Here is a 25064-nt window from a genome sequence, read left to right on the forward strand (position 1 = left end):
CGCCAGGCCCAGGACCTCGTCCTCAATACCTGACGCCTTCTGCTCCACCACGCGAAGCTCAGTCTCCTGGGTCTTTAAAGTCTCCTTAAGCCCCTCTATTGCCTGTAACATCGGGGTCATTATCTCCTTCAGCAGATCCACGCACCGTCTCACAACCTCGTCCTGCTCAGGCCCCCATGTCGCCTGCGATTTCTCCGCCGCCGTTTTGTTCTCCACTCCCTCTGACCTTGTGGTTGAAGATTCTTCGGGCTGCAGCTGCCGCCGCCGGTTTTTCCCTCCGTCGTTCGGGGGGGACTCCCTTCCCACGCACCTCACACCGGGTTTTTCGGCCGGCAAAGTCCCCGTTGGGGCTCTTAAAAGAGCCCGAAGTTCCGTCGGAGCTGGAGCCGCCGAAACATGCGGCTAGCTCATCCCCGCCGCAACCGGAAGTCATCTTCTACCCCTTTAAAGAGCCGATTCATCCTTGTCCTTGTAAGGTGTGCTCTATATACTACAGTCAGTGTTATCAGCCCCAACCTCACACACTAGGTGGAAGCGTTCTTCCTCCGGAGCACCTCACACCAGAACCCCTCCTCCATACCCTCTCCCAACTCTTCATCCCACTTTGCTTTGATCCCTTCCAGCAGTGCCTTCTCTTCCAAAATAGCCCCTTAAACCGCCGATACTACCCCTTCTCCAGTCCCCCTGTCGTCAGCACCTCCTCCAGTAATGTGGAAGTCGGCTCTACTGGGAAGCTCTGTGAAAGTCTCAAACCTATATCTAAATATCTCCCCCTGCTCCAACCCATACTTCGCTCCCAGCTCCTTCAATCCTGCAAACCGACCCCCCAAGAAACAAATCTTTTAGTGTCCTAATTCCTCTCTCCTCCCATCTCAGAAAATTTCCATCCCACTTCCCTGGCTCAAATCTATGGTTCCCCCGAATCGGCATTTCCTTTGACCCTGCCCCCAACCCGAAGTGCTGGTGAAACTGCCTCCAAATTCTCAACAAAGCTATTACTACGGGACTCCCTGAGTATCTCCCTAGGGCCGTCGGGAGTGATGCTGTTGCTAGCGCCTTCAATCCCAATCCCCTTAAACAAACTCTCCTCCATTCTGACTCATGGGGAGTCAACCCCTCTGCTCTATCTCCGTACCTTCTCCACATTCGCTGCCCAGTAATACATTGGGTTCGGAAGACCCAAGCCCCCTGCCGGCCTTCCTCTCTGTAGTAGCACCTTTCTAATTCTGGCCACCTTCGCTCCCCATATGAACGCGGTAATCATCCCTTCAATCTCTAAAAAATGCCTTTGGCAGGAAAACCGGCAGGCATTGGAAGATAAACAGGAATCATGACAACACATTAATTTTAACCGCCAGTGACAGAGGAAGACCATCCCACTTGCCAGATCAGCTTTCACCTTCCCCACCAAACGAGAAATGTTGTACCCATGGAGTCCCCCTCTTACCCCTTCCCCCCCCTCAATCCCGTGCAACCTGCACCCCCAGGTATCTGAAGTGAGTCCCTGCCCTATGGAATGGTAGCCCGCCACTATGCCCTCACCCTCGGCCGAGACACCACAACATATTCACTCTTGGCTAGTCTAGATTTAATTTGTACCCCGAGAAGGACCCAAACACTCGACGCAGCTCCAATATTCCCCCTATTGACACACTCGGTTCCGACACGTACAGTAACAAGTCATTGGCATACAAGGACACCCTATGCTCTACCCCTGCACTATCCCTTTCCATACCCCAGAACTTCTTAACGCAATGGCTCAATCGCAAGTGCAAACAGCAGGGGGAACATAGGACATCCCTGCCTAGTCCCACAGTGGAGAGGAAAGTATTCCGAGCTGATGTTATTTCTGTGAACACTCTCCCTCGGCTCCTTATAAGTAGCTTTACCCAGTCCACAAATCTTTGTCCAATCCCAAACCGCTCCAGAACTGCCATCAAGTACCCCCATTCTACCCGGTCAAACGATTTCTCGGTGTCTATTACCACAACCACCTCTGTTTCCTTCCCCTCCGTCGGTACCATAACCACGTTCAATACCCTCCTAATGTTCAAAAAGAGCTGCCTCCCTCTCACAAACCCCATCTGATCTTCACCTATCACCTTCGTGAGGCACTCCTCTAGCCTACCTGTCAGTACCTTCGCCAATATCTTTGCGTCCACGTTTAAAAATGATATGGATCTATACGACCCACACTCCGTCGGATCCTTATCTTTCTTAAGTAACAGGAAAATCGATGCCGGCCCCAAAGTTTGTGGTAACACCCCCTTCCCTATCGCCTTCTCAAACATCCCCAACATCAGCGGTGCCAGCATATCTTTGAATTTTCCATAATATTCCACTGGAAACCCATCCGGCCCTGCCACCTTCCCCGACTGTATCCTCCCAATCACATATTTTATCTCCTGCTCCACTATCGCCCCTTCTAATGTAGCCCTGCCCCCTCCCCTAACCTCGGGTACTCCAGCCCATCTAGAAATTCCTGCATCTCCTGGCCTCCCCCAGGTGGCTCTGACCTGTACAATCTCTCATAGAATTCCTTAAAGACCTTGTTAATCTGATCTGGAGCTACCACCAACATTCCTGCCCTGTCCCGCACCTGGACAATTTCCCTTGCCGCAGCCTTCCTCCGGAGTTGACCCACCAACATACCCGCCTTCTCTTCATGCTCGTATACTGCACCCCTTGCTCGCCTCCATTGGCATACCACCTTCCTGGGAGATAGTCGGTCAATGCCAGAATGTTGCCTGGTATGGAGGGCATTAGCTATGAGGAGCGGTTGAATAAACTCGGTTTGTTCTCACTGGAACGAAGGAGGTTGAGGGGAGACCTGATAGAGGTATACAAAATTATGAGGGGCATAGACAGAGTGGATAGTCAGAGGCTTTTCCCCAGGGTAGAGGGGTCAATTACTAGGGGGCATAGGTTTAAGGTGAGAGGGGCAAGGTTTAGAGTAGATGTACGAGGCAAGTTTTTTTACGCAGAGGGTAGTGGGTGCCTGGAACTCGCTACCGGAGGAGGTAGTGGAAGCAGGGACGATAGGGACATTTAAGGGGCATCTTGACAAATATATGAATAGGATGGGAATAGAAGGATACGGACCCAGGAAGTGTAGAAGATTGTAGTTTAGTCGGGCAGCATGGTCGGCACGGGCTTGGAGGGCCGAAGGGCCTGTTCCTGTGCTGTACATTTCTTTGTTCTTTGTGCTCGCCTGGAGTTCCTTCCTCTTTTCCAACTTCCCTGGGTCCCCAACTTCTATATACCTTCTATCTACCTCCAGCATCTCATCTATTACCCTCTGACGCTCCAATCTCTCCTCTTTGTCTAGCCTAGCCTTGAACGAGATCCCCTCGCCCCTCACACCGCCTTTAAAGCCTCCCAGATAACCGCCTTCGACACCTCCCCCGTGCAGTTAAAACCTACATATTCCTCGATTTTGTCGCCGAACCCTCGGTCCCCCAACAGTCCCACATCTAACTTCCACCCTGGTCTCTGCACCACCCCCTTCTCCAGTATCATGTCCACCCAATGCGGAGCATGATCTGATATTCCAATTGCCGAATACTCCGACCCTTTAACCCCAGCTAGCAGCGCTTTCCCCGCCATGGAAAAGTCGATTCATGAGTACACCTTATGGACCGCTGAGAAAAACGAGTACTCCCGCTACCACGGGTGCAGAAACCTCCAAGTGTCCACCCCTCCCATTTCCACCATTAACCCAGCCAGCGCGGCCGTGACTTGTGCAATCTTGGTTCCTGCACCGAGTTCCAATCCCCCCCACTATCAGTTTGTGTGTGTCCAAGTTGGGGTTGGCCCCACACACCACCTTCGCGAATTCCACATCGTCCATATTGGGACCATATACATTTAACAGCGCCGCTAACCTCCCCTCCAGCGCCCCTGTCACAATCCCATACCTACCCCCCTGATCTGCAACCACCTTCTCCATCTGGAACTGTATCCTTTTGCTGACCATTACCGCTACCCCTCAAGTAAATTCATACTGGGAGGGGCCTTCACCCTCCACATTAACTCCGCCAGCATCTTCGCAAAGTACTCTGTTGGCCTTGAACTCTCTGCCCCTTCGGGCAAGCCCACAATTCTCCGATTGTGCCGCCTCGAACGGTTCTCCAAGTTCTCTAGCTTTGCTCGGAGTCCTCTGTTGACCTCCACCACCCTCCGCAGCCCGTCCCCCATCGAGGTGAGCTGGTGGCTGTGCTGCGACATGGCCTCCTCCACTTCCTTCATCTTTTCACCTTGTGTTCCCACCTCGGCTGATGACTTTGCCACATCCACCCTCACCGGGGCGATTGCCTCCTCCACCAATGATCTCGGTGTGACCGCCATCTCCTTCCTCAACACCTCCATGTGCCTTGCAAACTGCTTCTCCAGCTCCACAGCCATCAACTCGGTCATCCTTTCAACTGTAAGTAGTGCGGCCCCACCATGCGGTCCAGCATCCACCATCTTGTCAGCGCTTTTACTGGTCCTCATTCAACGGCCACCCCGCGTTTCCTCCCTTTGTCACAGCTGTTTTTGGCATCCCATAACCACTTAGTATTTTTCCTCTTCTTCAATCTTAAAATAAATACAGTACGAAGTCTTACAACACCAGGTTAAAGTCCAACAGGTTTGTTTCGATGTCACTAGCTTTCGGAGCGCTGCTCCTTCCTCAGGTGAATGAAGAGGTATGTTCCAGAAACATATATAGACAAATTCAAAGATGCCAAACAATGCTTGGAATGCGACCATTAGCAGGTGATTAAATCTTTACAGATCCCCCTCTACATCCATAAGACCATAAGACATAGGAGCGGAAGTAAGGCCATTCGGCCCATCGAGTCCACTCCACCATTCAATCATGGCTGATTTCAACTCCATTTACCCGCTCTCCATAGCCCTTAATTCCTCGAGAAATCAAGAATTTATCAACTTCTGTCTTAAAGACACTCAATGTCCCGGCCTCCACCGCCCCCTGTGGCAATGAATTCCACAGACCCACCACTCTCTGGCTGAAGAAATTTCTCCTCATCTCTGGTCTAAAGTGACTCCCTTTTATTCTAAGGCTGTGCCCCCGGGTCCTAGTCTCCCCTGCTAATGGAAACAACTTCCCTACATCCACCCTATCTAAGCCATTCATTATCTTGTAAGTTTCTATTAGATCTCCCCTCAACCTCCTAAACTCCAATGAATATAATCCCAGGATCCTCAGACGTTCATCGTATGTTAGGCCTACCATTCCTGGGATCATCCGTGTGGATCTCCGCTGGACCCGCTCCAGTGCCAGTATGTCCTTCCTGAGGTGTGGGGCCCAAAATTGCTCACAGTATTCTAAATGGGGCCTAACTAATGCTTTATAAAGCTTCAGAAGTACATCCTGCTTTTATATTCCAAGCCTCTTGAGATGAATGACAACATTGCATTTGCTTTCTTAATTACAGACTCAACCTGCAAGTTTACCTTTAGAGAATCCTGGACTAGTACTCCCAAGTCCCTTTGCACTTCAGCATTATGAATTTTGTCACCGTTTAGAAAATAGTCCATGCCTCTATTCTTTTTTCCAAAGTGCAAGAAGACCTCGCACTTGCCCACGTTGAATTTCATCAGCCATTTCTTGGACCACTCTCCTAAACTGTCTAAATCTTTCTGCAGCCTCCCCGCCTGCTCCATACTACCTGCCCCTCCACCTATCTTTGTATCATCGGCAAACTTAGCCAGAATGCCCCCAGTCCCGTCATCTAGATCGTTAATATATAAAGAGAACAGCTGTGGCCCCAACACTGAACCCTGCGGGACACCACTCGTCACCGGTTGCCATTCCGAAAAAGAACCTTTTATCCCATTCTCTGCCTGACAGCCAATCGTCAATCCATGTTAGTACCTTGCCTCGAATACCATGGGCCCTTATTTTACTCAGCAGTCTCCCGTGAGGCACCTTATCAAAGGCCTTTTGGAAGTCAAGATAGATAACATCCATTGGCTCTCCTTGGTCTAACCTATTTGTTATCTCTTCAAAAGAACTCTAACAGGTTTGTCAGACACTACCTCCCCTTACTAAATCCATGCTGACTTGTCCGAATCCGACCCTGCACTTCCAAGAATTTAGAAATCTCATCCTTAACAATGGATTCTAGAATCTTGCCAACAACCGAGGTTAGGCTAATTGGCCTATAATTTTCCATCTTTTTCCTTGTTCCCTTCTTGAACAGGGGGGTTACAACAGCGATTTTCCAATCCTCTGGGACTTTCCCGGACTCCAGTGACTTTTGAAAGATCATAACTAACGCCTCCACTATTTCTTCAGCTATCTCTTTTAGAACTCAAGGATGTAGCCCATCTGGGCCCGGAGATTTATCAATTTTTAGACCTCTTAGTTTCTCAAGCACTTTCTCCTTTGTGATGGCTACCATATTCAACTCTGCCCCCTGACTCTCCGGAATTGTTGGGATATTACTCATGTCTTCTACTGTGAAGACTGACGCAAAGTACTTATTCAGTTCCTCAGCTATTTCCTTGTCTCCCATCACAAAATTACCAGCGTCATTTTGGAGCGGCCCAATGTCAACTTTTGCCTCCCGTTTGTTTTTAATGTATTTAAAGAAACTTTTACTATCATTCCTAATGTTACTGGCTAGCCTACCTTCATATTTGATCCTCTCTTTCCTTATTTCTCTCTTTGTTATCCTCTGTTTGTTTTTGTAGCCTTCCCAATCTTCTGACTTCCCACTACTCTTTGCCACATTATAGGCTTTCTCTTTTGCTTTGATGCATTCCCTAACTTCCTTTGTCAGCCATGGCTGCCTAATCCCCCCTCTGATAACCTTTCTTTTCTTTGGGATGAACCACTGCACTGTGTCCTCAATTACTCCCAGAAACTCCTGCCATTGCTGTTCTACTGTCTTTCCCACTAGGCTCTGCTCCCAGTCGATTTTCATCAGTTCCTCCCTCATGCCCCTGTAGTTACCTTTATTTAACTGTGACACCTTTACATCTGATTCTACCTTCTTTCTTTCAAATTGGAGATTGAATTCTACCATATTATGATCACTGCCTCCCAAGTGCTCCCTGACTTTAAGATCTTTAATCAAGTCTGGCTCATTACATAAAACTAAGTCCAGAATGGCCTGTTCCCTCGTGGGCTCCATCACAGGCTGTTCCAAAAAGCCCTCCTGTAAACATTCAATGAATTCCCTTTCCTTGGGTCCACTGGCAGCATTATTTACCCAGTCCACCTGCATATTGAAGTCCCCCATGATCACTGTGACCTTGCCTTTCTGACATGCACTTTCTATTTCGTGGTGCATTTTGTGCCCCCGGTCCTGACCACTGTTAGGAGGCCTGTACATAACTCCCATTATGGTTTTTTTGCCTTTGTGGTTCCTCAACTCTACCCACACAGACTCCACATCATCTGACCCTATGTCATTTAGTGCTATTGATTTAATTTCATTCCTAATTAACAAGGCAACCCCGCCCCCTCTGCCCACCTCCCTGTCTTTTCGATAGGTTGTGAATCCCTGGATGTTTAAATGCCAGTCCTGAACCCCCTGCAACCATGTCTCTGTGATGCCTACCACATCATACCTGCCAGTCACAATCTGGGCCACAAGCTCATCTACCTTGTTCCGTACACTGCGCGCATTTAAATATAGCACCTTTAATTCTCTATTGACCGTCCCTTTTTGTTTTCTTAGTGTGGTGGACCTTGGTTTACTGAGCCTTTCCATACACTGTCATATTTTGTGGGATGGGGACTATCGTAACCTCTCCTGAGTTTTGTCTTTTCGTGCTTTTTTGTATTCCTAAGCAGCTACGCTTCCCACTGATTACTTCACCTCTTGGTTCCCTGACTTTCCCTCCCCTCCCCCCCCCCCCCCCCCCCCCAATCTTTAGTTTAAAGTCCTATTGACCACCCTATTTATTCTTTTCGCCAGAACACTGGTCCCAGCTCGGTTCAGGTGGAGACCATCCCAACGGTATAGGTCCCCCCTGTCCCAAAACTGATGCCAGTGTCCCATGAAAAGGAACCCCTCTTTCCCACACCACTCTTTCAGCCACGTGTTAACTTCCCTTATTCTTGCCTCCCTATGCCAATTTGCACGTGGCTCGGGCAGTAATCTGGAGATTATGACCCTTGAGGACCTGTTTTTTTTAATTTGAATCCTAGCTCTTTATAATCTCTAAACAGGTCCTCTTTCCTAGACTTGCCTATGTTGTTGGTACCGACATGGACCACAACAACTGGATCCTCCCCCTCCCTCTCCAGTATCCTTTCAAGCCGGTCAGAGATGTCCCGCACCCTAGCACCGGGCAGGCAACATACCATGTGGGACTCTTTATCCTGCTCACAAAGGATACTATCTATCCCCCTGATAATAGAATCCCCTACAACTACAACTTGCCTATTTACTCCCTCCCCTTGAATGGCCTGCTGAACCATGGTGCCTTGGTCAGCTGACTCATCCTTCCTGCAGCCCTGTTCGCCATCCACACAGGGAGCAAGTGCCTCATACCTGTTGGACAGAGTCAAGGGCTGAGGCTCCTGAGTTCCTGACTGCTGGTTCCCTTTACCTGCCTGACTTGCAGTCACACCCTGCTGTCCCTGGCCACTGGCAGGATTTAAACTACTTACTCTGACAGGTGTGACTGCCTCCTGAAACACAGTGTCCAGGTAAATCTCCCCCTCCCGGATGTGCTTCAGTGTTTGAAGCTCAGACTCCAGCTCATCAACTCTGAGCCGGAGCTCTTCGAGCAGCCAACACTTACTGCAGATGTGGTCGCTGCAGCTCGCAATGGGATCTGCCAGCTCCCACATCAAGCACATCACCTGACCAGCCATCACTAATTAATTAATTAGTTTAATTTAAGCTTATGAGTTTAGCTGTGTTTTTTAAAAACATTTGGGTCAGATTTGCTATCAACCACTCAGATCACAGCTTCCCTCTGACTTCACTTTTGGGGGAAAAAAACTGGAAAACAGGAAGTTTCCGTTAGGTTTTTATACTCCCAGAGACTGCTCCTCCTCCTCCGAACGGCTCCCGAAATTAGGCCCGAAGAAAGAGAGAGAACAAAACAGTAGGGAAAAAGCACCTTCTCCCACTCTTCACCGAATTACCTCACAGCACCAAATTACCAAATTCTCACTCGGTCTGTATCTCTCTCACTCAGGCTGTGTTTCTTTGACCTGCGCAATGCTTACGAATGTGCGCTTTCTGTCTGTCTTTATACAGACTTTAGGATGACTCACACTAAAACTTCAAAGAGAAGAATACAATGTGTACCTTTGTGCCCCTTAACAGGCTTCAGGTGACTGCCAGATAACTGCCTCTCAGCAATTAGGGTGAGGGCAGCTTCAGCCAATCAGGCACTAATCTACACTGCACTTTTAACTGAAAAACAGCAAAATTAGATTAACCACTTACCTTTCCTGGTTACCTCACTGCACCAAATTACCAAATTCTCACTCGGTCTGTATCTCTCTCACTCAGGCTGTGTGTCTTTGACCTGCGCAATGCTTACTAATGTGCGCTTTCTGTCTGTCTTTTATACAGACTTTAGGATGACTCACACTAAAACTTCAAAGAGAAGAAAACAATGTGTACCTTTGTGCCCCTTAACAGGCCTCAGGTGACTGCCAGATAACTGCCTCTCAGCAATTAGGGTGGGGGCAGCTTCAGCCAATCAGGCACTAATCTACACTGCACTTTTAACTGAAAAACAGCAAAATTAGATTAACCACTTACCTTTCCTGGTTACCTCACTGCACCAAATTACCAAATTCTCACTCGGTCTGTATCTCTCTCACTCAGGCTGTGTGTCCTTGACCTGCGCAATGCTTGCGCAATCCGTCCTGGATTTGGGCCTCGCCTTGTGCCAAGCTCCTTCCCTACCGTTCACTTCAGGCTCGATGCCCCCTGCTTCTCCGGCCACGGGGCTCCCGGCGCCCGTCGCTCAGGCCCCAACGGTGGAAGAAATCGCGATCGGCGAAACAGCTGGGAAACCCCCAGGAAACGGCCAAATATCTCAGACCGGCGGAAGCCCCTCGCCAACGCGAACGCTCCGTTCGCGAACGCCACCGGAAGTTACCCTCCAAGATTTGTTACACCAGTTTCGGATTTCCTAGAGAGAACGCTATTCCTAACCTTTATGCTGTTTCAGACAACTGTTCACACAAAGTTGCCCATCTAAAGCCTGGGCAGCTGTAAGTGTAATGAATAGGAAGCGCAGTTTGCTAGCTGCTGACTTTAAAATCTAGTATGTCTATGTTTGCAAAGGCAATATTTTGTGATTGAATGAAAGAAATTTTTTGTAGCTTAATAGTGAAAACCTGAAACTTGCTAAATTCAATCTAATTTGCAAACTTTTTTGACAATAATTGAATCACCCCAGAGAGACAAACGAACTAACGTTTCGAGTCCAATGATTCTTTGTCAAAGCTTTGACAAAGAGTCATTGGACTCGAAACGTTGGCTCTTTTCTCTCCCTACAGATGCTGCCAGACCTGCTGAGATTTTCCAGCATTTTCTCTTTCGTTTCTGATTCCAGCATCCGCAGTAATTTGCTTTTATTATTGAATAATTCAAGTCTCTGTTTACTTGTATCGCACCTTTAACATACTAAAACATACCAAGGGCCTTCACAGGAGCATTATAAAACAACATATGTCATTCAACATAGGGCAGCTGAACTAATATAAATATTCATATAAATGCAAGCTGTTATTAAAGCACAATCTCATTCAGTAAACAGACTTGAATGACTAATGAACTTGTCAAGTTTTGGGTTTCCATTCTGAACTACAGAGCATTTTAAATTTATTTTTGTTCACATATAAGCTTTGAAAACGGAGAAAAGTAAGGTAGTGAGGTTTAGGGAAAGCATTTCAGAACTTGGGTCTATAATTACATCAGCCACATTACCCTCCATTATTTCATCAAAGAACTCAATCAAGTTAGTCAAACTTTCATTTATTAGCTCATACTTTTCCAAATGCCAATTAATTTAGTCCAAATCATGATATTTAAAATATTTTCCCCACACTAAATTATACCAGTCTGTAATTGCCAGATTTAATCTTGCCGCTTTGAGTCCTGTGGCACTGCCCCATATCCAAGGAGGATTAGAAGATAGTGGCCAGGGCCCCCTCAATTTTCACCTTTCCATGGATGCATCCCATCCTGATTGGGTGACTTTTCTACTTTTGAGGGCTGTCTCCTTGTTTAAGTTGCATGTTCTAAATTTAAAAACTGTCAGGCCCCAAGAGTTATTGGGCTTTCTGTTTTGGAGTTTGGAGTTACAAACTGGCCTTTTTGTTTCCTTTCCTGTCTCTATTGACCCCACATATAATTTACGATCTTGACCTAGTTTTCCTTCTGTGATGGAAAGACCCGTTATGGGGCCACCAGGTACAACCTGTTGCTTGGATAAATCAGGGAATCCAACATGGGACTTTTCCGTCTCATTTTGTTTAACTAGTTCAGCAGGAACTGAATTTGCTGCCTGTACCATTACAGTTCCTTTGTTAATCTTTCTAATTAACTTAAAAAGAACATGTTTTAAATTCAGCAACCTTCAAAGTTAATGCACAATTTTACATTTCAGAAAATAAATATACAGAGGCACAATCTTTCCATTATTTTACAAATTAATTTTAATTCTTGATATATTAAATATGTAATTGTAGATGATTATTTGACACTGACAACATTGGATAATTAAGAAAATCTTAAATCCTCTGATAGGAAAGTTAGCCTCTTCTGTGTGTCTATGAATCTGACAAAAGCCTGGAAAACACTTCAGGGTAAAACATATAAGGGTGGTAAATTGGTTCATTCATTTGTTGTGCTGTGGTTATAAGAGGGTCAAATCAATACCTTTTGGAACTACTACATAATATTGCATTCCCATCATTAAAATAAATGTATGGCATTTGGTTGATCAATCAGTGCTCTGTTATACAATTTTGAGGGTAAATGTTTTATTTTTTAATGCTTACAGCCAAAACCTTGTCAATATTGCAACATTATAGCAGCCTTCATTGGCACCAAATGCCAACGTTGTACAAATTCAGAAAAGAAGTATGGACCTCCTCAGACATGTGAGCAGTGCAAACAACAGTGTGCCTTTGATCGAAAAGACGAGAGTCGGCGAAAGGTATCAGAAGTGAGCAAACATTCTTTATTCAGCACATAAGTCAACTTCTGTTTTAGAATTTTGAAGTATTTTTTGAAATTGCAGTCTCCTATTTGAAAACTGATTGGGGTGTACAATGTTAAACCACAAACGGTATACAGTACATTGCTTCTCATTAATAAGTGATTCTGGGTTTTTTTTTTTAAATTAAGAGTACCCAGTTATTTTTTTTCCAATTAAGGTGCAATTTAGCTTGGCTGATCCACCTAACCTGCACATCTTTGGGTACTGAGGGTGAAACCCACGCAGACACAGAGAATGTTCAAACTCCACACGGATAGTGACCCAGGGCCGGGATTCGAACCCCGGCCGTAGGCAGCGGTGTTAACCACTGTTCCACATGCTGCCCCTAAGTAATTCTGTTTTTACTCTGTTACATTCAATTGTTTTGTTAGTTTCTGACTTCTATTGTATTTAAGTAAAATGTGCCATTTTTTTTAACAGGATAAGCAAAGTAATTTAAAGATGAGACTGAACGATCGCATAACATTAGCTATAATTAAAATTGATTTCTACTTTTAGTTGGCTGCTGCATAGAAATGTATATAACAGTATGGTGGATCAAGCCGTACTAAATATTCACAGACATGTTGGATATATGACTTCATTATTCAAGAAAGATCCCAATAACCCCTTTGTAAATGTTGTACAGTTTAAATTTTATATCCGGTAGCTCATGTTTTTGAAGTTATTGCAGCTATGCTGTCACATTGTACAATGCATTATTACTGCAGTTAATCACTTTTCATGTCAATTTAAAATCACTTGTGAATTTAGATCATTTCATATTCCATCTGGTAATGATAGTAATATCCAGCAGTTGTTGTTTGTTGATTGTCATGAGAATATTTGGGTTTAATTGAGAAATCTGTAGCATGACATATGCCTGGGAGGAAGTTGCACAGTTGTAATTTAATCACTGGGAATTTGATGCCATCAAAATGATGGTTCGTGAATTTGCTAAATCCAAAAATTGGATTACCTTTAATACCCCCCTCCACCCCACATATTTATATTGCATAATATAGATTTTTATTTTTAGTTTAGCCATTCATGTTCCTACCTGCCAATTCCATCACCATTTGGGTTCACCTTGAAGTTTGAAATCTTTGCCAAATGTCTTAGGAGGATGGTTGAGGAAGGGTATTGCAGCTGGTTGTGACAATTAACCTGAAAGTACACCGCATCCTGTGACAGGTACTATCATAATTCATGGTTGTTTTTTTCCCAGCTGTTTAGTATCTGCTGCTTATAGTATTTCAATGGACAATTGAATTAATTACTAAGAGATGTATGACCATTGGTTTCTTTAGGGTCATTACATACACATGGAATCTTAAAATCAGTGAATAACCCCTAACGCATCTGTCCATTCCTGAGAATAAATATGTTGTTTTTTTTCTTTATTTTTCTCTCTGGAAAAATTGGCATCCTCTCTTTGGGGTGGGAGAATTGCAAAGGTGAGATAATTTGGTAACCAAAAAAGCTATAAATTCAGATAAAGATCCAACATCTGTAGAAAATTACAGAAAAATCTGCATGTCATCTAAAAACTGCTTGAAAAAATGTATTTTAAGTATAGGAAATTATGCAGCAAGTGTATTGTGCTGGGTAGATTAAGCAGCATTCTGAAACAGAATAATACATATCAAACAGACCGTTCGCTCAGTCCCTTTGCCATGGTTTTGACTTCTGTTTTCTTTTGTAGGTTGATGGAAAACTGCTCTGTTGGCTCTGTACACTTTCGTATAAGCGCGTTCTGCAGAAAACAAAGGAACAGAGAAAGAACTTGGGCTCACACTCCTCATCTTCAACTTCACTGCCAGAGAAAGAACTCTCAAAACACCACCATAGCACCAGTCGTCACAAGTGAGTGTTGTTAGTGATTTTTAAAGTGATGAATGCATGGATATTATGGATTTTGTTGCAATTTATTTCCTTTAGTTATTGTCTTTGTCGACATTTCTGTTTTTTAAGATGTTTTGAGATTTTAAATTGTCAACTGCCAACTTGATTGATATAAATTCCGAACCAAAAGCCCAATCTGCATTTTAAAGTGTAGTTGCCTTGAAAGATACTTATGTAAGCAGTTTTTTTTTTTTGATGAAACTCTTAGTGTGCTATTGAAATGTTAAAGTTCAGACAATCCCTTCTTTTGCAGGCATTTAATGGTATATTAATTAAAATGATTATCCTCAGTGAAGTGAAAGATTTCTTGGTGTCCTATCTTTCCGACATATTGGAAGAAAATCTTTGCAATTGAGGTGAAACACAATTAAGCTTGGATTCCACTTGTCAGAATTTCAGTTTGAGTTAGCCATTCAAATGAGGCAAATGTGTCATCTGATGATTTTCTGTCATTTGAGCTCTCTGTTTCTGGTATTGCTAGGGACTATTGGGGAGGGAAATTTCAAGTTGAAATGTCTGTTTTCAAAGTAGCTGATTAATTTCTGGGAATTGGCTGAAGTGAAATCATTCAGATATTCGATTATTTCAACACCTGGGATTGGCAGTGTTATTCCACTTACCCTAAAACTAAAACTTCCTTTCAAATATTTTTTCCTCTTTATTGCATCGCCTCCATCCCATCTCTGTCCCTGCATCCTGACCTCTAAAGTGAGACCCAGCTTGTCGTGCCAGTGTGTCAGTAGGATGCAAATAAATGCCTTGACTCCAGAATTTGGGATGAGGCCAACAACCAAGATCTGGGATAAACTAATGTTCTGCTTCATCGCAGAACCATCCCAAAAAATAACCTGCAACAATTTGACACGCTTGTCTCTGACGCATACCAAATATTGCAGTAAGCTAGTCTCCTCAACAGAATTTGTACATTTGTTTTCTGAATGAAGAATCTTTTTTGAAAAATTTAAGACCACCTATCATATATGTTTCAGAATTGGCAGCCTAAGCCCAGAGCAGCAGCATGGCGTGTGGAAAATGAGGTAAATGTTTAGCTGTTGTATTATGTAAAATTCTCTTTACCATCGCGTTTGTTAGCTTCATTTTCGTGTTTAATTTATATATTTTCTTCTACCTAACATCCTTTCCTCCCTTATGATGTAAATAATTGTTGTACTGCCTTTGGTGTCTTCATCCATCTATTGTTATTTTTATCCATCTACATTCTGTAGAACTTGATGGAAGAATAGTATGTTGGATTTCCAGTTATGTACTAGAAATAGAAACCTTCATTCATATTTTCTCATTCTGATAATTGTTTTATTCCCAATACTTTGCACCTTCCTGATGGTATTGAATTACTCTATTTAGTTAGATTGGACCATTTAGGAAACAGGATAACATTGAGCATTAAAAAATTGTGTTTCAACCCTTGGGATGTTGCACTTTGTGGAGATTAAGATAAATGGGATTAAATTATCCTTTCTACTAGATCTAAGGATTGTAACTGATTTTGGCAAGCGTTCCATTGTTGCACATACATGCTCTTACAAAGAGGAACTTGAAAGATGCTGTCCTAAAGAAATAGATGCTGTTCTGATTTGGAATTAAGATACCTTATTAGAAAAGTGCTTCAGGAGATGGCTTTGTGCTCTATCCAACTTGGAATGTTTATGTTCCTCATCATGATGAAATCAGTATTTAAATCATTAACTTGCATTTATGTAGCATCTTTAACGTAGAAGATGGTCGCAAGGTGTGGTGTTATCAAACGATATCTGACATATAACTGCATACGGAGATATTTGTTCACATGACAAGGAGAGAGGAAAGGTTTAGAACATAGAACATTTAGGGAGAGAACTCCAGAGCTTAGCACTTGGACAGCTAAAGGCAATGTTGCAGGTAATGGAGCGACTAAAATTGAGACTGTGCAATAGACCAGAATTGGGAAAGTGCAGAAATCTTGTAGGATTGTAGACCTGGAAAAGGTTAGAGGTAGGATGGCGAAGCCATTGAGGGATTGGTGGGCGGCATGGTAGCACTATTGCTTCACAGCGTCAGGGACCTGGGCTCCATTCCCGGGTTGTGCGGAGTCTGCACTTTTTCCCTGTGTCTGCGTGGGTTTCCTCCGAGTGCTCCAGTTTCATCCCATAAGTCCAGAAAGATGTGCTTGTTGGGTGAATTGAACATTCTGAATTCTCCCTCAGTGTACCCGAACAGGCGTGTGTGTGGCGACTAGGGGATTTTCACAGTAACTTCATTGCAGCATTAATGTAAGCCTACTTGTGACACTAATAAAGATTATTAGTAGTAGTAGAGAACTTTTAAATAAAGGAATTTCTAGATTGAGAGCCAAATTAGGTCAGCAAGTACAGTCGTGATGGGTGAACCAGTTTTAGTGCTAATTTCGATATGAGCAATATAACTTTGGATGAGCTTAGATGGGATGCTGATCATGAGAGCATTGGATTAGTAAGAGAGCTTGGAATAGTGAAAATGAGGTAACAAAGCTTGAAAGGGGGTTTCAGCAGAGATTATTCGAAACCTACGGAAAAGGGTGATTTAATGGAGCAGATGTGGAAGCTGAGCTGAGGATGATTTTTTTTTTTTAAAACTCAATTGAGCTGTGACTGGAAGCTGATAAATGAAATCAGCTGCAGTATAAGTTTTTGAACTTCAAATCTTGAGTATTACTTAACATGATTGTGTAAAATTCCTGTTATTTTAATTTTCAATGTAGTTAATCGCTGAAAATAGGAATCATGGGCTCATTACTTCATCTACTAAAATGGCGTACTGCAGATTTTCAACTCTTCTGTGTTTGGATCTCAGATTTTACTGGACATTTTCAGATTTTGTAGACAGTGTTGTGTATTGGCAAGATTCTGCCAAACTCTAAATTATTCACTTATCAAAACCTTTTGAACTGTGGGATCCATCTTTTTATCTAGTCATCTGTGTAGTGTATTTCATTTGAATGTAACTGAGCAAAAATTGACTGTCCCTTAATTCACTAGGGAGGCAAGCAAAGATGAGCTTTTTGAAGAGGTGATCCTTTTGATTCCTTGTGTAAAGTTTTGATTTCCATGTCCAGGATAGCACTTAATTCTGAAAAACTTCTGTTTATCATTTTTTTGAACATGTTTGTTTTAGATTTTTCTTAATTGATTCTTTAAAATAGTCTCTTGTATTTCACATATCTGATCGGGTGGCTTGTTCAAGCTTCTTGCAGTATAGGGCTCATTTCTGACATCCTTAACGACTGCCTCAGCTTTGCGCATTTGTGACAACAAGTTACATGTGTTTGTTTTTACAGCTATTGCTGTGAAGCTCAAAGGGTGAGGCAGCAAAATTGACTCCACCAAATGAAACCGCAGCACTAAAGATGTTTGGTATAATAATGAAACAGAAGAATTAAAACTACGTAAGACTAAATATTATGTACAGAATTGCTCTATAATCTCTACAGACTAAAGGAAGATATCTGTGCATTTGTTGATATCCGAGTTGGTCGTTGTTTCAATGTTTTATACTTTAGAACTGCTGGTTAGAGACGGCTTGGGCGCAACCATGACAATAAGAAGAGTAGGTTCCGGTCAGCATAGTGCCCATATACCGGAATTTCTTCATATTCGCACAATAACAAGGATAACAGAAATACTTGTACAGAGTAGGTATTCAATCTGGAGTCCCATTTGGAAGGTTTGGGGGGGGGGGGGGGGGGGGCGGTGTTGATATTGGTGGAGGAGAGGCAGATTTGGCAGTATTCAGTTTTTAAGCATTTGTCAACTTGCTGGCACATTATTTCTGTTGCTGTATTGTAAGGAAACATGCTTTCTGCAATGATAGTACTCTTTTCCTTTGAGTAACTAACTGTCTATTTCAAGTGGTTTATTACACTTAGGTATTTAACATTTAGAATTAATGTGACAAACTTGTAAATATACTTTGGTTTTAATATATTAGCAATTTATTTTTATCTATAGCTGAAGAAGACTGAAAAAGATTGGTATGATTATTGTGAGGGATGCGGAAGTAATTTTCAGTGTTGGGAATTTCTTATTAATCAATTATCCAATTCGTACCAGAATTTGACACGCCACCTGATTCTTCCATACCATCACATTAGTCATTTTAAGCTATGATTTTCTAAGACTTCTTACCTAACTCTGCAACATTGCATCCTATCATCAACTGTTGCTTCCAGATCATGGAATCCCCTCTCACCATTGCCATCCCATTATTTGCACCATGTCCCACCAATCTTTCTTGCTCTTTTTTTTTTAAATGTGTTTATTCAAATTTTCCAACAATTTTTAACAACCCCCCCCCATAACAAAAAGAAAGAAACACAAGCACAACAGTCAAAAATTATACAAAACTTTTACATTGGGTTTCCCCGTATACAGTAACCCCCCCATATGACGTTCAAAGATACCCGCAGGGAACCCCCCCCCCCCACCATTGGGTTGCTGCTGCTGACCTCCTCCTAACGCTCCGCGAGATAGTCTAGGAACGGTTGCCACCGCCTGAAGAACCTCTGCACAGACCCCCGTAAGGCAAACTTTATCCTCTCCAGCTTAATGAACCCTGCCATGTCATTTATCCAGGCTTCCACACTGGGGGGCTTCGCGTACTTCCATAATAGCAAGATCCTCCGTCGGGCTACCAGGGACGCAAAGGCCAGGATACCGGCCTCTTTCGCCTCCTGCACACCCGGCTCGTCCGTTACCCCAAATAGTGCCAACCCCCAACTCTGCCTGACCTGGACTTTCACCACCTTGGACATAGTCCTCGCGAAACCCCTCCAAAACCCATCCAGTGCCGGGCACGACCAGAACATGTGGACGTGATTTGCCGGGCTTCACGAGCACCTCCCACATCTATCCTCCACCCCAAAGAACCTACTCAACCTCGCCCCTGTCATATGCGCTCTGTGAATAACCTTGAATTGTATTAGGCTGAGCCTGGCGCAAGAGGAGGAAGAATTAACCCTACTCAGGGCATCAGCCCACAGACCCTCATCTATCTCCTCCCCAAGCTCCTCCTCCCACTTGCCCTTTAACTCCTCTACCGAGGCCTCCTCTTCTTTGGAGCTCCTGGTAGATCGCCAAAACCCTGCCTTCTCCAACCCATACACCCGAAATCACCCTGTCCAGAGTCCCCTGTGCCGGGAGCAGCGGGAATTCCCTCACCTGCCGCCTCATAAACACCCTCACTTGCATATACCTGAAAGCATTTCCCGGGGGTAACCCAAACATCTCCTCCAGCGCCCCCAGGCTCGCAAACGTCCCGTCTATAAACGGGTCCCCCATTCTTCTAATCCCTGCCCGATGCCAGCTCCGAAAATCCCCCATCCATCCTTCCCGGGACGAACCGATGGTTCTCCCGAATCGGGGACCAAACTGAGGCTCCCACCTCGCCCCTGTGTCGTCTCCACTGCCCCCAGATCTTCAACGTCGCCGCCGTACTCGTGGTGTACCTTGTCGGCAAGCGTGGCAGCGGTGCCGTCGCCAGCACCCTCAGGCTCGTGCCCACACAGGACGCCATCTCTAACCTCTTCCACGCCGCCTCCTCTCCCTCCATTACCCACTTACGGATCATCACCACATTGGCTGCCCAATAATAGTTGCACAAATTTGGCAGAGCCAGCCCTCCCCTGTCCCTACTACGCTCCAGAAACACCCTCTTTACCCTCGGGTTCTTATTTACCCACACGAAACCCATGATACTCCTACCGACCCGTTTAAAAAAGGCCTTGGGAATCATAATGGGAAGGCACTGGAACACAAAGAGAAACCTCGGGAGGACCATCATTTTAACCGACTGCACCCTGCCCGCTGGCGAGAGTGGCAGCACGTCCCATCTTTTGAAATCCTCCTCCATCTGCTCCACCAACTGCGTCCAGTTGAGTTTCTGCAGGGCCCCCCAACTCCCAGCCACCTGGATCCCTAAGTACCGAAAGCTCCTTTCCGCCCTCTTCAACGGCAGGTCGTCTATCCCCCTTCCCTGGTCCCCTGGATGCACCACAAAAAGCTCACTTTTTCCTACATTAAGCTTATACCCCGAGAAGTCCCCAAACTCCCTTAAGATCCGCATGGCCTCCGGCATCCCCTCCACTGGATCAGCCACATACAGCAACCGGTCATCCGCATACAGCGACACCCGATGTTCCTCTTCCCCCTCGGACCAGTCCCCTCCATTTCCCGGACTCCCATAGTGAACATAGAACATAGAAAATACAGCACAGAACAGTCCCTTCGGCCCACGATGTTGTGCCGAACCTTTGTCCTAGATTAATCATAGATTATCATTGAATTTACAGTGCAGAAGGAGGCGATTCGGCCCTTTGAGTCTGCACCAGCTCTTGGAAAGAGCACCCTACCCAAACTCAACACCTCCACCCAACACCAAGGGCAATTTGGACATTAAGGGCAATTTATCATTGGCCAATTCACCTAACCCGCACATCTTTGGACTGTGGGAGGAAACCGGAGCACCCGGAGGAAACCCACGCAGACACTGGGAGGACGTGCAGACTCCGCACAGACAGTGACCCAAGCTGGAATCGAACCTGGGACCCTGGAGCTGTGAAGCAATTGTGCTATCCACAATGCTACCGTGCTGCCCTTAAGAACAAATAAATCTACACTATATCATTTTACCGTAATCCATGTACCTATCCAATAGCTGCTTGAAGGTCCCTAATGTTTCCGACTCAACTACTTCCACAGGCAGTGCATTCCATGCCCCCACTACTCTCTGGGTAAAGAACCTACCTCTGATATCCCTCCTATATCTTCCACCTTTCACCTTAAATTTATGTCCCCATGTAATGGTTTGTTCCACCCGGGGAAAAAGTCTCTGACTGTCTACTCTATCTATTCCCCTGATCATCTTATAAATCTCTATCAAGTCGCCCCTCATCCTTCTCCGTTCTAATGAGAAAAGGCCTAGCACCCTCAACCTTTCCTCGTAAGACCTACTCTCCATTCCAGGCAACATCCTGGTAAATCTTCTTTGCACCTTTTCCAAAGCTTCCACATCCTTCCTAAAATGAGGCGACCAGAACTGTACACAGTACTCCAAATGTGGCCTTACCAAAGTTTTGTACAGCTGCATCATCACCTCACGGCACTTAAATTCAATCCCTCTATTAATGAACGCGAGCACACCATAGGCCTTCTTCACAGCTCTATCCACTTGAGTGGCAACTTTCAAAGGTGTATGAACATAGACCCCAAGATCTCTCTGCTCCTCCACATTGCCAAGAACTCTACCGTTAACCCTGTATTCCGCATTCATATTTGTCCTTCCAAAATGGACAACCTCTCACTTTACAGGGTTAAACTCCATCTGCCACTTCTCAGCCCAGCTCTGCATCCTATCTATGTCTCTTTGCAGCCGACAACGGCCCTCCTTACTATCCACAACTCCACCAATCTTCGTATCGTCTGCAAATTTACTGACCCACCCTTCAACTGCCTCATCCAAGTCATTAATGAAAATCACAAACAGCAGAGGACCCAGAACTGATCCCTGCGGTACGCCACTGGTAACTGGGATCCAGGCTGAATATTTGCCATCCACCACCACTCTCTGACTTCTATCAGTTAGCCAGTTCGTTATCCAACTGGCCAAATGTCCCACTATCCCATGCCTCCTTACTTTCTGCAGAAGCCTACCATGTGGAACTTTATCAAATGCCTTACTAAAATCCATGTAAACTACATCCACTGCTTTACCTTCATCCACATGCTTGGTCACCTCCTCAAAGAATTCAATAAGATTTGTAAGGCAAGACCTACCCCTCACAAATCCGTGCTGACTATCCCTAATCAAGCAGTGTCTTTCCAGATGCTCAGAAATCCTATCCTTCAGTCCCCTTTCCATTACTTTGCCTACGACCGAAGTAAGACTAACTGGCCTGTAATTCCCAGGGTTATCCCTAGTCCCTTTTTTGAACAGGGGCACGACATTCGCCACTCTCCAATCCCCTGGTACCACCCCTGTTGACAGTGAGGACGAAAAGATCATTGCCAACGGCTCTGCAATTTCATCTCTTGCTTCCCATAGAATCCTTGGATATATCCCGTCAGGCCCGGGGGACTTGTCTATCCTCAAGTTTTTCAAAATGCCCAACACATCTTCCTTCCTAACAAGTATTTCCTCGAGCTTACCAGTCTGTTTCACACTGTCCTCTCCAACAATATCGCCCCTCTCATTTGTAAATACAGAGGCTCAATTGCCAATGCAAACAGCAAGGGGGGCAGGGGGCACCCCTGCCTCGTCCCTCGGTACAGCCGAAAGTACTCCAACCTCCGCCGATTCGTAGCCACACTCTCCACCGGGGCTCTATATAGCAGCCTAACCCAGCTGATGAACCCCTCCTCGAACCCAAACCTCCGCAACACTTCCCAAAGATACTCGCACTCCACCCGGTCGAAGGCCTTCTCTGCGTCCATAGCTGCCACTACCTCACATTGAGGAGCCTCCGCACATTAGTGTTTAGCTGCCTGCCCCTTACAAATCCCGTCTGGTCCTCCTGAATCACCCCCGGGGCACAGTCCTCTATTCTCGTAGCCAGCACTTTTGCCAGCAACTTAGCATCCACATTGAGGAGCGAGATCGGTCTATACGACCCACACTGCAGTGGGTCCTTGTCCCGCTTCAGGATACGCGAGATCAGCGCCTCGGACATTGTCGGGGACAAAGTCCCCCCCCCCCCCCCCTCCCTTGCCTTATTGAAAGTCCTCACTAGCAACGGGCCTAGCATGTCCACGTATTTCCTGTAAAACTCAACCGGGAACCCATCTAGCCCCGGGGCCTTCCCTGCCTGCTTGCTCCCCAATCCTCTAACCAGCTCCTTCAGCCCAATTGGCGCCCCTAAACCAGCCACCTCCTGCTCCTCCACCCTCGGGAACCTCAGCTGATCCAAAAATCGTTGCATCCCCTCTTCCCCCGCTGGGGGCTCAGATCGGTACAGATCCCCATAGAAGTCCCTAAATACCTCATTTATTCTCACCGCACTCCGCACCGTATTCCCGCCCGCTATCCTTAACTCCACCTATCTCCCTCGCTGCCTCCCTCTTACGAAGCTGGTGTACCAGCATCCGACTCGCCTTCTCCCCATACTCGTACGTCGCCCCCTGCGCTTTCCTCCACTGTGCCTCTGCTTTCCCTGTGGTCAACAGGTCGAACTCCGTCTGGAGGTTCCGCCGCTCCCTGAGTAGTCCCTCCTCGGGGGGGCCTCTACATATCTCCTGTCCACCCTTAAGATCTCCCCCACCAACCTCGCCCTCTCCCTGCTCTCTCTCTTCTCCCTGTGGGCCCTGATGGAGATTAACTCTCCCCTGACCACCGCCTTCAGCGCCTCCCAGACTACCCCCACCTGGATCTCCCCGTTGTCATTGGCCTCCAAATATCTTTCAATGCACCCCCGCACCCGCCCGCACACCTCCTCGTCCGCCAATAATCCCGCATCTAGACGCCACAGCGGGCGCTGGTCCCTCTCCTCTCCTAACTCCAGCTGCGCCCAGTGCGGGTCGTGGTCTGAGATGGCTATGGTCAAATACTCTGTTCCCTCCACTTTCGGGATTATCACCCTACTCAAAATAAAGAAATCTATCTGGGAGTAGTCTCTGTGGATGTGGGAAAAGAATGAAAATTCCCTGGCCTGGGGCCTGACAAACCTCCATGGATCCACTCCCCCCAGATCTGGTCCATAAACCCCCATAGCACCTTGGCCGCAGCCGGCCTCTTACCCGTCCTGGACCTAGAGTGATCCAGTGGTGGGTCCAGCTCCGTGTTGAAATCCCCCCCCCCATTATCAAGCTTCCTACCTCCAGGTCTGGAATCCGACCCAGCATGCGTTTCATAAATCCAGCATCATCCCAGTTCGGGGCATATACGTTTACCAGTACCACCGCACCACCTGCAACTGACTGCACACCATCACATATCAACCTCAATTATCTCCTACAATATTCATTGCCTCAAACGGCACCCGCTTCCCCACCAGTATTGCAACCCCTCTGTTCTTCGCATCCAACCCTGAATGGAATACCTGTCCTACCCATCCCTTTCTCAGCCTAACCTGATCTGCCACCTTCAAATGTGTCTCCTGGAGCATAACCACATCTGCCTTCAGTCCCTTTAAGTACACAAACACCCGGGCCCTCTTGACCGGCCTGTTCAGGCCCCTCACATTCCACGGTATCAGCCGGATTGGGGGCTGCCCCCCCCCCGGCCGACTAGCCATCTCCTTTTCTAGGCCAGCCACGTGCCCGCACCCCCCAGTCCCCCAGACGGCGGACCCCCGCCCCGACCACCTCTCCTACTTCCAGCTCCCCTTTGGCCAATGCAGCAGCAACCCTATACCCCCCCCCCCCCTCCTTCCGCTAGATCCACATCTAACCCTTTTGCTCGCCCCATAACACTCCCGTAAGTCAGCTGACTCCTGCTGACCCCGGCGCCTCCCGCCATTCCATCGACCCCCTCCAATGTGAGAATCCCCCCTCCCCCTCCCTGGCAGTCAGTGTGCGCTCCTCTCCAGCACCGTCCATCCCCCACCCCCGTCCTTCCCTTGCGCGGGAAAAAGCCCACGCTTTCCTGAGCTGGCCCCGCCGCCTCTGGCGCAGCTCCTTTTGCGGCCTTACCCCAATTCCCCATCTCCGGGCCTCCACTCCCCCTCTTCCTTCGTGGGAGTCTGCCCCTCCAACACCGACGCCACAGTCTCCCCATCCAATTCCTTCACCCATCCCCATCCAGCACCCAAACCAGAGGAACATTCCCTAAACGTAATAAACACTATATACACAGTAAACATCCCCCCCCCCCACAACAAACCCTCAATTTGAGTCCAACTTTTCAGTCCGTATAAAACTCCATGCCTCATCAGGCGTTTCGAAATAGTGGTGCCGATCCTGGAACGTGACCCACAATCGCGCTGGCTGCAGCATACCGAA

General features: G+C 46.2%; 1 protein-coding gene across 4 annotated transcripts in view; it reads left to right on the forward strand.

The window, feature by feature from the left end:
- Positions 1–25064, forward strand: part of fam76b (family with sequence similarity 76 member B) — a 79359-nt gene that overhangs the window by 24160 nt on the left and 30135 nt on the right. For 2 of the 4 annotated variants that reach the window (XM_072476399.1, XM_072476400.1), the window contains exons 4-6: positions 11998–12153; positions 13901–14061; positions 15090–15137. In XM_072476399.1, the coding sequence (XP_072332500.1) occupies positions 11998–12153; positions 13901–14061; positions 15090–15137 (365 nt within the window). Of the gene's footprint in view, positions 1–11997; positions 12163–13900; positions 14062–15089; positions 15138–25064 lie in introns of all 4 variants that reach the window. The other 2 variants (XM_072476396.1, XM_072476397.1) reach the window with 1 other exon arrangement.

The sequence above is a fragment of the Scyliorhinus torazame genome, chromosome 15 (genome assembly GCF_047496885.1).
Source record: "Scyliorhinus torazame isolate Kashiwa2021f chromosome 15, sScyTor2.1, whole genome shotgun sequence".
Lineage (NCBI taxonomy): Eukaryota > Metazoa > Chordata > Chondrichthyes > Carcharhiniformes > Scyliorhinidae > Scyliorhinus > Scyliorhinus torazame.